The following is a 15,822-nucleotide window of genomic DNA, read 5'->3' as shown; positions in this document are numbered from 1 at the left end:
GGCTGTTGGGGTTGCATTGATGTAATAACCTCTCTCCCTCCTTCCCTCCCTCCCTCTCTCTCTCTCTCCCCCGCCCCTTCTCTCACGCACAGAAGGAGGGAAGAAGGGAGGGAAGGCCAGACTTTTATTTTATTTTTATTATTTTTATTCCTTTATCAGAATAGTGTTCTTCTTTTGTAAAAAAGTACCTTAAACCTCTAGAGGAGTAGTTACATGCTTGGCCCTTTTCCAAAATTGTCAGGCATTCTTGTCTCACACATTTCCAGGCTCCTGGTCTCTCACCTCCTCCTTACAGAGGTGAAGCTGCTTTGGTGTCATATTATCATTGTATCATTATTTTAATATCAAAGGTGGGGGGAGGAATGGTGCCATGGTTGCAGAGTCCATTTACAATATCTCAGCTGACATTGTTTGCAAAGGGACCTGCCAAACTAAACAGACCTTGCATTGGGGTTAGGATGAAGGCAGATGTTTGTGCTGATGGATCAACAGAAAGGATAATATGGTATTTTCACTGTTTTGAGGGTGGTTATGAAGATGGCACTTTGTGGGGTGTGTGTCAGGGTATAAATACTCCTAAGGATTTGGGGGTGAAAACACGGATCCATCATCCCCATCCACCAAATTATTTCCTTTCTAATGTGGAATAAGGGACGGATTATCTATTACCCTACTTTTCACCTCTATTCCAGTGTTGTTGTGTACAAAAGAGGTTTAAAACTGGCATAATCCAGAGTCTCTGTCTTTGGAATGGTTTGTGCTAATTATCCAGATGTGATTTTTCTAGTGAGTTTGGAAAGTTCTGTGTGTTTTGAAATATAAATATATCAAACATGTAGACTGTTGATACTAAGTCCTCTACCTTTTTTATCTCTAGCCTATTGCTCTCCCTCTCCCTGCTTGTGATATTTCATAATATTTAATAAATAAACATACCGGTAATTATATTTTTGTACTAACTGAACTGAGTGGTATGGTGCTTATTTTGATCTCCGTATAGCAATGTTTCTCAACTTTGGCTACTTTAAGATAGTGGGACTTCAACTTCCAGAATATCCCAGCCAAACTGGGATAGGAATAAGAAAGGATGGATTAAAAAGAGATCCAGAAGTGCAGGAATGTTGTGTTATTAGGAATAATTGAATTAAGCCACAATAGTAGTAGTTCTAGGAGTTTTCAACTGCAGTGTTATTAGTCACCAAAATTCTAACATCTCCTGCTTCTACAAGATGGATGCTTGTATTAGAACTGAAAGTTTAGTTTCTGAAGTATTTAATTAGTATGTTTGTATACTTGCCTCAATGGGACAGCATTTGGATTATAATTATATATGACTGGCAATTTTCCTGGGGCTCATCTAATCTCAAGGTGAAGAACTGCAATCATAGTCCAACTACCTGATTTAGCTGCTCTGAAATAGCAGAGGGCCTCAGAAATGGCATCTCGTGCAGCCAAATGCTAAAGAAAAACTGGAACACTAAGGTTTTTGAGGAATGTTTATTAACATTAAGATACATACATGTCTCTCTTCAGAGACCTTGAGATTTCAAATGTCATTATTCACAAGCATCAATGGAATGGATACAGACACTTTTACTTCTTGTTTTTGTGCATGAGCACTGGAGATCTTTAAAATAAACAACCAAGCAACAGGAATTTTTCCCTATGTTTACATTCAGTACTTACGTCTTAGAGCTATGGGGGTGATGCATATCAAGAGATAAAAAAGGGTTTTTTTCCAGCAGTGAAATGCACTTACCTTCGCTACCGGTTCGGAAATGTGAGTGCGCGCCTCTTCTGTGCATGTGCAGAGCCTTCTGCGCATGCACAGAGGGTCAAAAATGGGACATAATGATGTCACGACAGGTGGGTGGAGCCTCCCGCCGCTGGCCCTACCAGTTTGTGCGAGCCAGATAGATCCGGCCGGATTTCACCGCTGGTTTTTTCCCTTTAAGGCAGGGGTCTCCAAACTTGGCAACTTTAAGACTTATGGACTTCAACTCCTAGAATTCCTTAGCCAGCGATGCTAAGTCTTAAAGCTTCACAAGTCTTAAAGTTGCCAAGTTTGGAGACCCCTGCTTTAAGGAATAAAACAAAACAGTGGAAAGCCAAGATAGATTGGAGATAGTTTTCCAATAATTTTTGTATCTCATCAGTGAAATTCTCTACTTAGAAGCAACTTTCAGAATGCAGAAGCCCCTCTTCCTCCCCACCCATTTTTCCAAACAGTAAAAATGAATTTGTCCTTTGAAATGCATTACGCTATTAGCATCATAATTATATCATGGCTGTTAATATACATTTTAAAATATTGCTTTTTTAAATGATAGAATATTTTCTCAGAAAAGATTGCAAACTACACAATAAATGCAAAAAAATATCTGTAGACATATACATGAATTAACCAGTGGAGCTGGGGGGAAAGATATAAGTATTTTATTTCTGGGTCAGGAATTTTAAAAACAAACAACACATCTTTGTTCATTTATAGTTGCAGTGAGTAGAACTGCAGATTGGTTCAAAGAGCAGTCGGCTATTAGACAACTTAGAAGCAATTACTAGGGTGAACCCTTTTTTGGTCAATATTTTCTGCAAGCTCCACAGTTTCAAAATACAGACTTGCCCAAATGATTACAGCACTATGAATATCAGAGAAAAAGTTAAGGCAACCCAGCAGTATTTGAATTCATGTTACTGTGCATTGTTAATGACTGTAAATGGTCAGGCCAGTGATTTTTCAACATCTCCTTCAGGTATGGTAGTAATCATTAGGTAGGTCCCTGTAGGATTGAAAAAGAGTTATCCAAAATTTAGGCTCAGTAGAAAACATGGGAGTGTTTTAAATTTTCCTGTAGAAAAATGTACTTGGTTTTGCAATATAAACTGCACAGTGGGATACTTGCTGTTTTAAAAAAGCATAAAAATGAATTGTTGAAGAATGATTGCTCATGAGATCTTTGATGAAATTGCATGGCTGTCTAATTTAGACATGATTTATTTCTGAATTTCTGTAGGTCTGCAAGCTTTATTTGATTTAACTGGTAGCCAATTCAAGTATAATTTTAGTTGAATAACAAGCAGATGACAAATTTTAATTGGCAGAGCTGAAAGCTAAAGGTACAATATGTTTATTATTTTAAGGCATTTTGATTCTGGTTTGTTACTGCAAGAGAAAAGGAAGCTATTAGATACGATATTTCTTTCTAGTAAAGAATAATAACTGTGGGGTCTTGGATCTGCTGGATTGCAGGTCCAGATGGACTGATTCATCCCAGGGCAGCTTAACCAAGGGCTTTCAAAAGAATATCCATGATGTGTTCCTCTTGGCTGGGCAAGTGGACTCTTACCTCTGGCATTGGCATGTCCTCTTGGCAAGCAAATGCTGCTTAATTTGTGCCATTCTCTTGGCTTGTTGCTGCCAAAAAATAAAAGAAAGATCCTTCTCTTTTCATGTTCTTTCAGATCTGCTTCCATTTGTTGTTGTTGTAGAACCCAACCTCCCTTTCGGTTTATGGATATGAAGAAACTCACCTGCTTCTGCTTCATACGTTTACAAGTAGGTACACAGACTCCAACAAGAATTAACAGCAGAAGCATTGCACCAATTCCTGAGGCTGTTTTGATCAGTGAGAAACTATTGTCTAAAGTAGTCTCATTTGAGAATTTTCCTGTGGGAAAAAAAAAAGATTGGAAGTCGAGGAGAACAGAATGTGCACAGAAACAGAGCCAGGAACAAGATGGTAGGGTTACTTACCTTGGAACTTACCCAGAATATAGTCAATACTGATTTTCACATCGTTGTTCACTTTGAAATCACACCTCCAGGGTCCTTCAGTTGTAGCTACGTGACAGAATTTATTCTCTGAAATGGGAGAGCCACATTTGGGTTCACTCATAGAGTCATTTACATAAACCCAGCACAATTCAGTCACTGGAGAGGCAGAAGGACTGATATGACCACACAACGTCACGTTGTCTTCATTGGATCTGAGCACAGGAGGGATAGCAGAGACTGCAGGGAAAGCAAGAACAATATATTAGGGAAACAGATTTTACAAGAATGTTCCTTTCTATGAAGAGTATTTTATCATATGATCTAAAGTACCAGGCTATTTTTTCATGGTGCTGGAAAGGGTCCCTTCTCAATGGAAAGAGGACAGAATTGATGATATCAAAGGATACAAACCCATCTTAAATCAGCAGTATGCAAAGATGATTCAGGTTTTCCCATATATTGGCACCAAAATATGTACTATAGGTGTTCAATTACATATTCAACTTTCAGAAGTCAGTTTCCAAAAAATAAGTAGCTCAGAGTAATTAGCAAATTCTCCAGGTGTTTCAGCCATAATCCTGTGCAAACTATATTGATTGAACCATCAAATCAACTCTTCTTCTAATCTCATTGCCCCCATCCAAAGTCCAAAGTATTTAATAAAGCTGTGGATTATTTTTCAGCTAGATGTTTCTCCAGCTCCAGGACTGCAAGCACAGCAACCAAGGTCCCATCAAAATGTGTCTTTAGCCTTCATGCCAGAGATAGCAGAGTTGGGTTAATTACAATCTACAAAACATTACAGATGCAGGTAGTTCTCCACTTACAACTGGTCGCTTAATGACTATTTGAAGTTAACAGTTAACCCCCAAAGCTACTTACGACTATTTTCAAAGTTACAATGGCCACACATGATTACACAATTGCATTTTGGGTGCTTGGCAACCAGCTCACATTTACAGCTGTATGAAGCATCATGTGACCAAGATTTGTGATTGGTTCCTGCAAAAAATGCCCATTGGGAAAAACTGATTCGCTTCACAGCTGCAGCATTTACTTAGCCATCATGGTATTCCCTTTTTTTTTTATTGAAAAGTTTTATAAGAAATACAAACAATTTTCTCCCCCCCACCCTTTCCCCCTCCCCACATAATAGAAAATGTACATTTTCTTATACATAGTAAATCCTACATATACATGTTTCCCTTAAAGAAAGCATTAAAATAAGACATTTTAATTACATTCGGAGTTGCTCTTCTTCTCTTTCTTCCCTCATTCCACAACAAACCTTCTTCTTCTCCTCCTTTCTTTCCCTTCCTTCCCTCCTCTTCTCTCCTACTTTCTCCTTCCTCCTCTCCTACCTCATCCTACTTCCTTTCCCTTTCCCCCACTTCTCTCTTCTTTCCCCCCTTCTCACCTTCACTCCTACTCCTGTCCCCTTCCCTTCCTCCTCTCCTTTCTTCCATTCCTCTCCCTCCATCTCCTCTTCCTATCCTCTCCTCCTCTCTCCTTTCTAACTTCTTTGCTGTGAAATATTCTCCTCCTTTAGTATCTGAGCAACTCCTGTATTCTAATCGTAGATACTTTCTTTCAATTTCTTTTCAGATTTATTCTATCTATTGGCATTATTATAAACATTCAAACAAACATACAATATAAAGTCAGTCAATTAATATATCATCTGAGTACATCTTTCTTTTTGCATCTTACTCCTCCAATAACTGTCATTCTTAATATTGCCATTTCATTATTTATACATTTCCCCTACATTTACATCATGGTGTTCACTTAACAACCACTGCAAATATGTCAAAAAAATTGGGTCCAGTTACATGATGCCTCAACATTCGACTGCAATGACTTATGACCATAATTTTGGATGCAATTATGGTAATAAATCAAGGATTAACTGTATCTATAAGACAGAATGGGAAATAGATTTTTTTAAACTTCACACTAACACCTTACTTGTCAAAGTTGGTTTGAATTTACTAAATGGTATAATAGCTCACTATGTTGCATGACTTACTAAAGTAGATAACCACTTTCCACGTTACTAAGAAAAGATCTGTCAGTTCAATATAGGGCAATCTCTTGTATTGTAAAGCATCATATGTCAAAATAAGCTCCCTGAAAGCTCCCACAGTAAATGTACCACATAAAAGAAAACTTTATTTTATGAAGTTATGTAAATGGAAACGAAAATGTTTTCCCATCAACAATAATATCTTCATTAAACTATGAGTATGCCACATTTCCTTTGTTAAACTAAAAGGTCTGCTTTGGGATGGGGGAATGGGATATCATTTTATCAAAAGCATTGTATTTCTCTGCTTTTTATCTCTAAAACCCTAAGCTGTTTGGGACAGCTGTAATGAGCTGCCTTGTCTTTAAGTTCTTCAGTGGAGTTTTTCTGCTATAGGGACTATCCTTACATCCCTGTGTCTTCATCCTCCCTCACACCATCACCAACTCCTTGAACTGAAAACTGCTTAACTCCTGCTGGTCAGTTTAGACATGCATGCTTTCTGTCCTCTGGTCATGGGAACTGTCCTCCATTGTCACAGTGGCAGGAGTCAGAGTAAATGAGACACTTGTCTGATGCAGGCCTTGTAAGTACAAGTTCAAACTGGGTAAAGGATTGAAAACATAAAGCCTATGTGCTTTACCTATGTCTGATAAGTTTCAAAAAGAATAAAACCATTCATTCATTCATTCATTCATTCATTCATTCATTCATTCATTCATCTATCAAATTTATAAACCATCCATCTCACCTAAGTGATTCCTAGCGATCAGTAGTGGATATTAACCATTGTAATGCAGAGCTACATAGCCTCAGGAGAGAGGGGTCTTGAGGCATCTAGCATGAGCTGCTGACCAATTAAGGTCTATAATTCTTTAGCCTGAAAGTGCAAATGAATAAGAAAGGAAAATGTTCCATTTATAACTCCTTATATGCACCAATTTAGCACTTCCTACACCTGTGTTTAAAAACAGGATCTATGGTTTCTGGAGTGAATGCTAGACCTGTCTGCATAAAAGGTTAATTTAAACCTGGAAAGAGCCAGATTTTACCAGCTGTGGGTTGTTGGTTCTGTCAGTCCCTGGGTTTATGAGAGTACCTTAGGTACATCAGGAGAACTCTCCCCTACTTCACCTCACATCCTTCCTCTGTACCTATACTGTAATCTGTCAGACTGGCTATTTTGGGTCACAGTGCTTCTGAAATAGTCTGACTGACAGAACTCACATCCAGAACACATCCATCCATGCCTACATCCTCTTACTCAGGCAACTTGACTGAACCAATTCTTCTGAAACCCCTGTCTAATGTGACCTACTTCATTCCACACCAGCTAATGGGAACGATTAATTTCAAGAAGGTTGAGTTTTGAGAATGTTAAAAAAATGTCTGTGTTGGTATTCAAAGGCAATAGCACCTATAATTAATATAGTAAGCTGAAATTGCATGTTACCATCAAACAGATCAAGACTTATTCCTACCTTTCACCACTATTAGGTTGTTGGTTTTACTCAAAATTCCATGTTTAAATCCAAGATGGCATTGGTACTGTCCAGCATCTTCAGAACGGACATTGGATATTTGATGAATGGAGAAAGAACGATTGATGTTGCTTATGTTATGCTCCTTCATGAGAACATTATTCTTAAGCCATTTCCAAGACTGGACTTTTGGAATCTCTTGATCTTTTTTTTCTTGCAGGTCAATGTTCAAAGGACAGGAAAGGTTGCTGCTGCTGTTGATAGTGGCAAACTGGAACTCATCCAATGGATTGGAAAAACCTGGTTATATGTCCAACCAAAATAGAAAGTAACATATGATCAGAATTGTGTACATTGCTGCTTTTTCACTGTAGAAAAAGACTATGGCCCTTTCCCCTTTCAATAGTGAGTTAAAGTGCTAACGTTGAGATGGCAGAAAACATTTGCTTCCCTCCGAGCTAATCCCTACTCTGTGGCTAATTCAGGTTACTGCTGAAAGGGATTTTCTTGTTTTGTGAATGTGACACTCACTGATGGAAAAGTCGTCAAAATAAAGTACAGGGAAATTGTTAAAAAAAATCAACTCTCCCAGTTCAAGCTCCCTCATTGTTTTTGGGATACCATAAGGACCCCTGAGAAGCGTAACAATAATTTTGCTTGGGCACACTGGAAAAAGAGGTTCTGAAGTTTTTACTGCAACATTTTGACAAAAAAAAAAATCTGATAAAATTGCTATAGACAATTGCTATAGACAATGCTATAGGCTGTAGTGAACAGAGAACAATAGCATTCTACCCTATCTGTAATATAAATGTGAATTTATATTCCAGAAAAAAAGTCAGTGATAAAGTAATCTTATTTTGGCACAATGCAGTGATATTGGAAGCAGTTAGCAGAGCAAATTATGGTTGATGCTGAACTTTTTATGGGGAATGACTTTGAGAGGACCCAAGTTTCAGGCTCTTTGAACCAAATTTAGTGACTTCTCTTACCTAATACCTTGACGGTGTAGGAGACGTTGAGCTTATAATGAGAGATGTGACATGTCCATATCCCATTATCCTCCTGAACTGTAAGGTTTAATATCTGTAAGCTATCCTTTTGCAGTTTCCATCGTGGCTGGTTCGCTGTTACTTTGGTCTTGTGGGGGTCAAACCATTCAATCCTGGTATCTGTGACAGGAGACAGACTCAGCTTTAAAGTGTCACCTTGCAGGAGGTATCCACTTTTAGATCCAGTAACTGTGAAAGAAAGAAAGAAGGCCTGCTGGTAAAATATTCCTTCCCATGCCTCTACTCAAGGATAATTTATTTGTTTAATTACTCATTCAATAGCAGGGGGAAGAAGAGAGAGAGACAAAGAGGCTGATTTCATGATCTCTGTTGCATCATTCACCTGTCCACACTTCAATATCATAAGTAGCCACCCGCTTTCCATCCACTTCACAGGTATATTGTCCTGGTTCTGCTTTTGTCAGTTCTACAGCAAAAGTCTTCTCATCCCTCAATATGTATGTTTCAGGCTTTCCAGCTTCGAAGAAAAAAGAACTGGATGAAATTAAACCTAAAACACAAAGACTTATCTCTCTTTTTATTGGCTATATGTGGAAGGATTCGACCAGTTTTACCTTTAAATACTTGGCCTTTCATTTTCCGTAGCAGAAGTTTTCCATTATGATTCCAGATCATGCTGGATGGAGTTTTGTCAGTTTTACAGTAAAGGAAGGCAGACTTGCCAGCAGCAACATTTATCGTTTCAGCCCTTGTGGAAAAAGTTGCCCCTAGAATAGCTAGGAAGTCAAAATAATGCAAGAATAAAGAAAATCAACAATGAGAAACAAATGAGATTTCATCAACACTGAATTATGGATGTTTCTGAGCCCGAAGTGTGTAATCTGAGTCACTGTACTCAGTCACTATGTTGGCCTTTTATTTTATGTAACTCATTACATTTTAACGTATCTATTTACATTTTAAGTATCTGCTGATTTACTCTGGAGTTTTCAGAAAGTCTGTAATTCGCAAAAAAAAAAAAATGTCACTGTACAAGGCATTTGTTTTGAAGCAAGGGTCAAGGAGAAATGAAGAATAAATTGATCAGTCTCCGGACAAAGAAGAGAAATGTGCACATCATTATTTTTATAATTTAATTTTAATTTAATTTAATTTCCAATTTATATACCGCCCTTCTCCCTGAGGACTCAGGGCGGTGTACAGCCAAGATAAAAAAAAACATAGGATACAAATATTAAAACATTTAAAAATATATATAAATTTTGGCCCGAAAGTTAAGAATCACAGACTAATTAAAAGAATTTAAAAATTTTAAAATTTTAAAAATTTCTTCTTAGGCCAACCCGGCTTGTTGAAAAAGATGGGTTTTCAGGGAACGACGGAAGGCATTGAGGTCCTGGATTCTTCTTATCTCCGGGGGCAACTGATTCCAGAGGGTAGGAGCCCCCACAGAGAAGGCCCTCCCCCTGGGGGCCACCAGCCTACATTGTTTGGCTGATGGCACCCTGAGGAGGCCTTCTCTGTGGGAGCGCACGGGTCGGTGGGAGGTCGTCGGTAGCAGCAGGCGGTCTCGGAGATAGCTAGGCCCTATAAGCTATCATAAAAGACGGTCTAGATTTTTAAACCAAAGGAGAGTAGTTGGATTTAGTGGTGAAGTAGCAAACCTGCTGGTAATGTAAAAATTCTGATCTTTATTGTGAGCATAGATATCAGTGCACCAAAAAAGAGTAGCCCTACTTCTCAATGGACTTTTTCACAGCAAGGCCATAGAAAAAGATTAAAAATTAGGAATGTGCTGCATTATGGATGTGAAGTTACAGAGGTGGTTCAGAGTGGACATGAGCCCACACACCGTATCAGTCAGTGGCTGCTCTAAGAACCTGGCTTAGTGGTTAAGACATTGGGCTTGTCAGCTGGAAAGCCTTCAGCCCAGATTTGAGACCTGGGCATCATGTGATGGGGTGAGTTCCCATCCTCATCCCAGCTCCTGCCAATGTAGCAATTTGAAAACATGCACATGCGAGTGGATAAATAGGTACCACTTTGTTGGGAAGATAACAGCGCTCTGTGATGCTGGCCACATGACTGTGGAAACATCTTCAGACAACGCTAGCTCAATGGCCTTGAAATGAGCACCACCCTCCATAGTAGGCAGCAATTAGTGGACTAAAAAAATCCACAGAGACTCCCATGCAATCCCAAGAAAATTGGAAGTTTAATTTAAGGGGATCCCAACAAAGTGAGTTTTAACTGATGGCTAGAGTCCATTGCGTTTGGTCAAAAACTCTTTGGGTTTTTGCAACTGTTTTATGTTTCTGCATTCTGCATTGGGCTGCCTTTGAATATGAGTTTATTTCTGTTCCAGAATATCAGGGGAATACCAGTTGATATTCAGGCTTCTTTTTAGACAAAGATTTAGAATGTTTCCAGGAGAAAGCTAAGCCTGCATTGGCCAAAACCAGTAACGAGTAGATTCATATTCCTCTCTCTGATCACTTCTTTCTTTTTCTTTTTGCCTCTGAAGTAATTGTTTTAGTTATGCTTATATTGAGGGTTGTATGTTGGTCTCATGATACTTTCATGAGGGGAAAATAAACTTGGAAAAGAAGCAAACCTGAAAGAGATTCATAAGGATAAAATAGTGTTTATAACTTTACTTTACAAAGGAAAATTCAAAAGAAAATAATAATTTTCTTTTGTATGATTTTGTAATAATAAAACCAATAAATAATTAAATTAAGTAAACATAAAGGACAGTCCTTTACATTAAAGGATGTATATGTCACTGTATCTTATGGCCACAGGTCTCCCACCTTAGCTTTAGAACTTCTTTACAGATAATTCATGCTGGCCATCATGAGTACATCTCAGTATGTATGCTGATGAACTAAGAATCACCCATTGGGGCTTCCCTCCCACCAGCAAAAGTTATGAAAAGAAATTAAAATTGTTAGGCTGAAGACAGGAAAATAAGAGATCAAATGACAGTTTCATTGTGCCACAAATATACCTTGTGATAAACTCACCCAGATAAAGAACAAAGGCAACAAGAATGCTGTTTAAAACCATATTTGCCAATGCACCTTTTCACCTGGACAACTGACAGCTGCAATAAGTACCTGGCAGAAAAAATAAAAATCATCCGGAAAAGTCAGCATGGTTTATTCTAAAAATATCTTGTAGCATTCAATATGTAGGGCAAAAGCAACTAGGAGAAGTTTATCTTCAACACTGAAGAAAAGAAAAAATAATTACAAGCTTAAAAACTTAAATAATTTGAAATAAACAGCAAAAAGCTAAAGAAGATTATGAAATTTACAAGTGAATTAAGAGGTCAGTTAAAAAAGATTTGGGAATTAACTATAAAAAATAACTAACTACTTGTAGAAACCAGAATTATTTTGTCTGCCTGGGTTCATAATAAAGATAAATGACTTTATGGTTTTAGAAACTGGATATAAGAAGGAACTAAAGATTCAAAGTAGAAGGGAAAAAATATAAACACAATTTTGGTGTCGGTTAAGTGAGACTTATAAAATGATACAAAACATAACTTTGGAAATATTAAAGGAGATGTTTGAGGAATGGAGCCAGAAATTAGTAGCTACAATATCAATAGCAGCAATAATGAGGTGTGATGCTCCCTATTGATTTTGTCCAAAAGAGGTCTATGAGGGAATGGCAGATATGAAGCAAATGTTGTCTGACAAGACAAAGAAAGTATCAGAAGTGAAAGCACAAATAGAGGTCAAGAAAATGATTTGGAAAACGATACTTGACTGGATATACAAAGGAAAGTTTGAAGTTGAAGTTGAAGTTTTAAAAATTAAAGGAGAAACTCAAATGACAAATCTAGAGAGTGACCTGGAAAATGTTTTCTTATTGGATCTGCAAAAGAGGCTTGTTAAACCCTTGAAGACATCTGGACAATGGAATAAAGAATTGAAAAGAAATCAAAGCCTATGAGAATATTTGAATGAACTAAAGACAGTAAAATGAGTAAATATAAAGTAATTTGATTTAGACTGTAATCAAAATACTTAATTAAAAAATTATATAGCAGATAAGCAAAAGGTCATTTCTCAAAATATTGACCAGGTTCTGTAAGTCATCATACAATCACCACGTGGTATTTGCTAAAAATCCTTCCCTAAAAATATCCCTGGCAGAGATTCCACAGTCTAAAGTGATGATCAAGTCCCTGATAAGCAGGTGATACAGATACAGATTAACAGAGTTGGAAGGGACCTTGTAGGTCATCTAGTCCAACCTCCCACCCAGCAGACTCTACACCATTTTTGACAGATGGCAGTCCAATCCTTTCTTGAAAGCTTCCAGTGATGAAGCTCCCACAACTTCTGAGGGCAAATTGTTCCATTGGTTGACTATTCTCACTGTCAGAAAATTTCTCCTTATTTCCAGGTTGAACCTCTCCTTGATCAGTTTCCATCCATTATTCCTTGTCTGGCCTTCAAGTCCATTAAGATCCACCTGGATCTTGAGCCTATCATCTAGGGTGTTGGCTATTCCTGCCAGTTTGGTATCATCTGCAATTTTGGTAAGTTCCCCTTCTATTCCCTCATCTAAGTCATTTATGAAGACATTGAAGAATACTGGGCCTAGGACAGTATTATGGTACCCCACTGCTTACTTCCCTCCATGTAGATGTAGTACCATTAAGGACTACTCATTGAGTTCGGTTTGTCAGCCAGTTCTGAATCCATCTGGTGGTGATGCTATCTACCCCATTTTTCTAGCTTACCAAGAAGTATGTTGTGGTCTACTTTGTTGAATGCCTTGCTGAAGTCTAAGTATATTATGTCCACAGTATTTTGCTGGTCTACTAATTTAGTCCCTGTGTTGAAGAATGAAATAAAATTGGTTTGGCATGATCTGCTTTTAACAAACCCATGCTGACTTCTAGTTATTACTTTACTTGTTTCTAGATGTTGGTAGATCTGTTTTTTAATTATCTTTTTCAGTATCCTCCTGGGTATTAATGTTAGGCTGATCAGTGTGTAGTTTACTGGATCTGGTTTTTTCTACTTTTCTGAAGATGGGAACCACATCAGCTCTTTTCCAGTCCTCTGGTAGTTCCCCGGTGCTCCAGGATTTTTGGAAGATGTGGTACAGTGGTTCTGAGATGACATCTGCCAGCTCCTTTAGAACTCTGGGATGTAATCCATCAGGTCCCAATGATTTGTATTCATCAAGATCAGACAGGTGTTCTCTTACTTTTTTTTTTTTTTTTGCTTATTTTAACATATTTCTAGTCTGTCTTTTACAATTATATTTTTGGTAGGTTGGGCTATAGTTTCTTTTTGTGTGAAGACCGATGCAAAGAATGAGTTAAGTAGCTCAGCTTTCTCTCTGTTGTCTGTTACTTCCTTACCGTCTTCTCTCTTTAGTGGACCAACTATTTCCTTGATTTTTTTCTTGTTATTTATATGTTGGAAGAAACTCTTTAAAAAATTATCTTTGACTTTTGTTGCAAGTCTTTGTTCATTCTGAGCCTTTGCTTTCCTGACTTCGTCTTTGCAGATTCTGACTATCTGCTGATATTCTGTCCTAGTTATGTGTCCTTCTTAGGTGCTAGTAAGCCGTCCCCAGTTATTGTTTATACTCCCTGTCTCTTAAGCAAAGTGGCAAAAAGTGGCAAAAATGCCCAGACAGAAGTTAAAGTCCTGGGAGAGGGTTGCATAACTGCCAGCATTATGTGGTTATCTGCTGCCATTCTTGGGGTTCCTGGCATATGGAAGGGGCCATGATTGTAATAACTGCTAACTTTCTTAATATTAATTCAATACATTCCTCTATGACATTTCACACTGGCTTCAATTTACTCCTCTTCGAATCCTAAAGAGCCTATTGACCGCCAAATGGCTAGCAGGATGCCAATATAGGCCTCCTTTCTGCTTGTGGAGGACTGAGGGAGAGACAATAAGCATACTATAATAGTGCTGCAAAAATACAGGTGACCACTAGATGGCAGCCAAGAGATACAGAAAATGTTTAATTTATCTGAAAGATTTGCCAGAGAGCTCAGAGTGTCCTATTTATGATCCAGGCCAAACACCATGCATTTTCTTAATGGAACCAGTGGTGGGTTCCTCCCGGTTCTGCCCGGTTCCACCAAGCCGGTAGCGGTGACGATATGACATCACCAAACCGGTTCTGGCCCCCCGCTCCCCCCCGCCCCCCACCCCACCCCTGCATTATTCTTACCTTTTATTTAGACCCACCCCCAATCTATTGCTGCCTCCTGAGTCCCAGCTGATGGGCTATAAGGAAAAACTGTTTAAACTCTTGCCATGGGACTTCAAAGGGCCGCCCTACAGCTGATCAGTGGTAAAAGGCAGTTTGATGGTAGACCAGTGCCTCCAAAAACAAATGAGTAGATTGGTGCCTGCAAAAATAAATGGGTGGACCAGTGCCTGCAAAAATACATGAGTAAACCGGTGCCTGCAAAAATAAATGGGTAGACCGGTACAGCTCTGCAAGCAGTTAAAAGCCTGGTAGACCAGTACCTCTGCTAAATCCTAAAGAATTGTCACATGACCATCAAGCCATGCCCACAAAATAAGCCACGCCCACAGAACCGGTAGTAAAAAAATTTAGAACCCACCCCTGAATGGAACATATGAGTGTGTAGCCTACAAACTTAAGTCCAGAATGCAGATCTTCCTCCAAGTTTGTGATAGATCACAAACTTGGAGGAAGATAGATATCCCAGAGGTTACCACAAAGAAGAGGGAGTCAAACTATTCTCCAAAGCACCTGAGGGTAGAACAAGAAGCAATGGGTGGAAACTAATCAAGGAGAGAAGCAACTTAGAACTAAGGAGAAATTTCCTGACAGGGAGAACAATTAATAAGTGGAACAACTTGCCTCCAGAAGTTGTAAATGCTCCAACACTGGAAGTTTTTAAGAAGAGATTAGATAACCATTTGTCTGAAGTGGTGTAGCGTTTCCTGCCTAAGCAAGGGTTTGGACTAGAAGACCTCCAACTCTGTTATTCTATTCTATTCTATTCTATTCTATTCTATTCTATTCTATTCTATTCTATTCTATTCTATTCTATTCCATTCCATTCCATTCCATTCCATTCCATTCCATTCCATCCATCCCATCCTATCCTATCCTACCATGACAGGGCATATGCAAGCAGGCTAGTTTAATTTATATTTCATTCACTTAAATTATATGTCATACATATTCATGAACCAACTTTAAAACACATGGTTCCCACCAAATTCTCCAAGCTATGCCAACAAATCTGGAGAATGACATAATGGACAACCAATTGGAAGAGGTCAATCTACACTCTAATACAAAGAAGAAGAAGAAAGAGGAGACTTAATAGAGTATGCAAACTATTATACAATATGCTTAATTTCAATCATTTCAATTGCTATCAAAATAATGCTTAGCATCATCCAACACAGATTAGAGCCCTACATGGAAAAAGAGATGCCAGATGTTCAAGCTGGCTTTAGAAAAGGCCGAGGAACACATTAATGCTAATGT

General features: G+C 38.4%; 1 protein-coding gene and 1 long non-coding RNA gene across 2 annotated transcripts in view; one reads left to right on the top strand and one right to left on the bottom strand.

Moving 5' to 3' along the window:
- Positions 1-1,972: 1,972 nt before the first annotated feature.
- The window catches only part of CD4 (CD4 molecule), a 36,398-nt gene continuing 22,548 nt past the window's right edge, over positions 1,973-15,822 (bottom strand). Inside the window, exons 2-10 of the mRNA XM_034410978.3 lie at positions 11,322-11,414; positions 8,910-9,071; positions 8,678-8,812; positions 8,275-8,523; positions 7,283-7,582; positions 3,755-4,012; positions 3,532-3,668; positions 3,348-3,415; positions 1,973-2,780 (exon numbers count right to left, since the gene is read on the bottom strand). Coding sequence (XP_034266869.1) covers positions 2,750-2,780; positions 3,348-3,415; positions 3,532-3,668; positions 3,755-4,012; positions 7,283-7,582; positions 8,275-8,523; positions 8,678-8,812; positions 8,910-9,071; positions 11,322-11,364 — 1,383 coding nt within the window. The 5' untranslated portion in view covers positions 11,365-11,414 and the 3' untranslated portion in view covers positions 1,973-2,749. The remainder of the gene's footprint in view (positions 2,781-3,347; positions 3,416-3,531; positions 3,669-3,754; positions 4,013-7,282; positions 7,583-8,274; positions 8,524-8,677; positions 8,813-8,909; positions 9,072-11,321; positions 11,415-15,822) is intronic.
- The window catches only part of LOC148115227 (uncharacterized), a 57,525-nt gene continuing 45,102 nt past the window's right edge, over positions 3,400-15,822 (top strand). Inside the window, exons 1-2 of the long non-coding RNA XR_015732337.1 lie at positions 3,400-3,556; positions 12,718-12,853. This is a non-coding gene — a long non-coding RNA (uncharacterized LOC148115227). The remainder of the gene's footprint in view (positions 3,557-12,717; positions 12,854-15,822) is intronic.

This window comes from Pantherophis guttatus, chromosome 2 (assembly GCF_059756535.1).
Source record: "Pantherophis guttatus breed Tessera chromosome 2, ASM5975653v1, whole genome shotgun sequence".
In the NCBI taxonomy this organism is placed as follows: domain Eukaryota; kingdom Metazoa; phylum Chordata; class Lepidosauria; order Squamata; family Colubridae; genus Pantherophis; species Pantherophis guttatus.
Note: the sequence above shows the minus strand (reverse complement) of the source record. Positions and strands in the feature narration are given on the sequence as shown.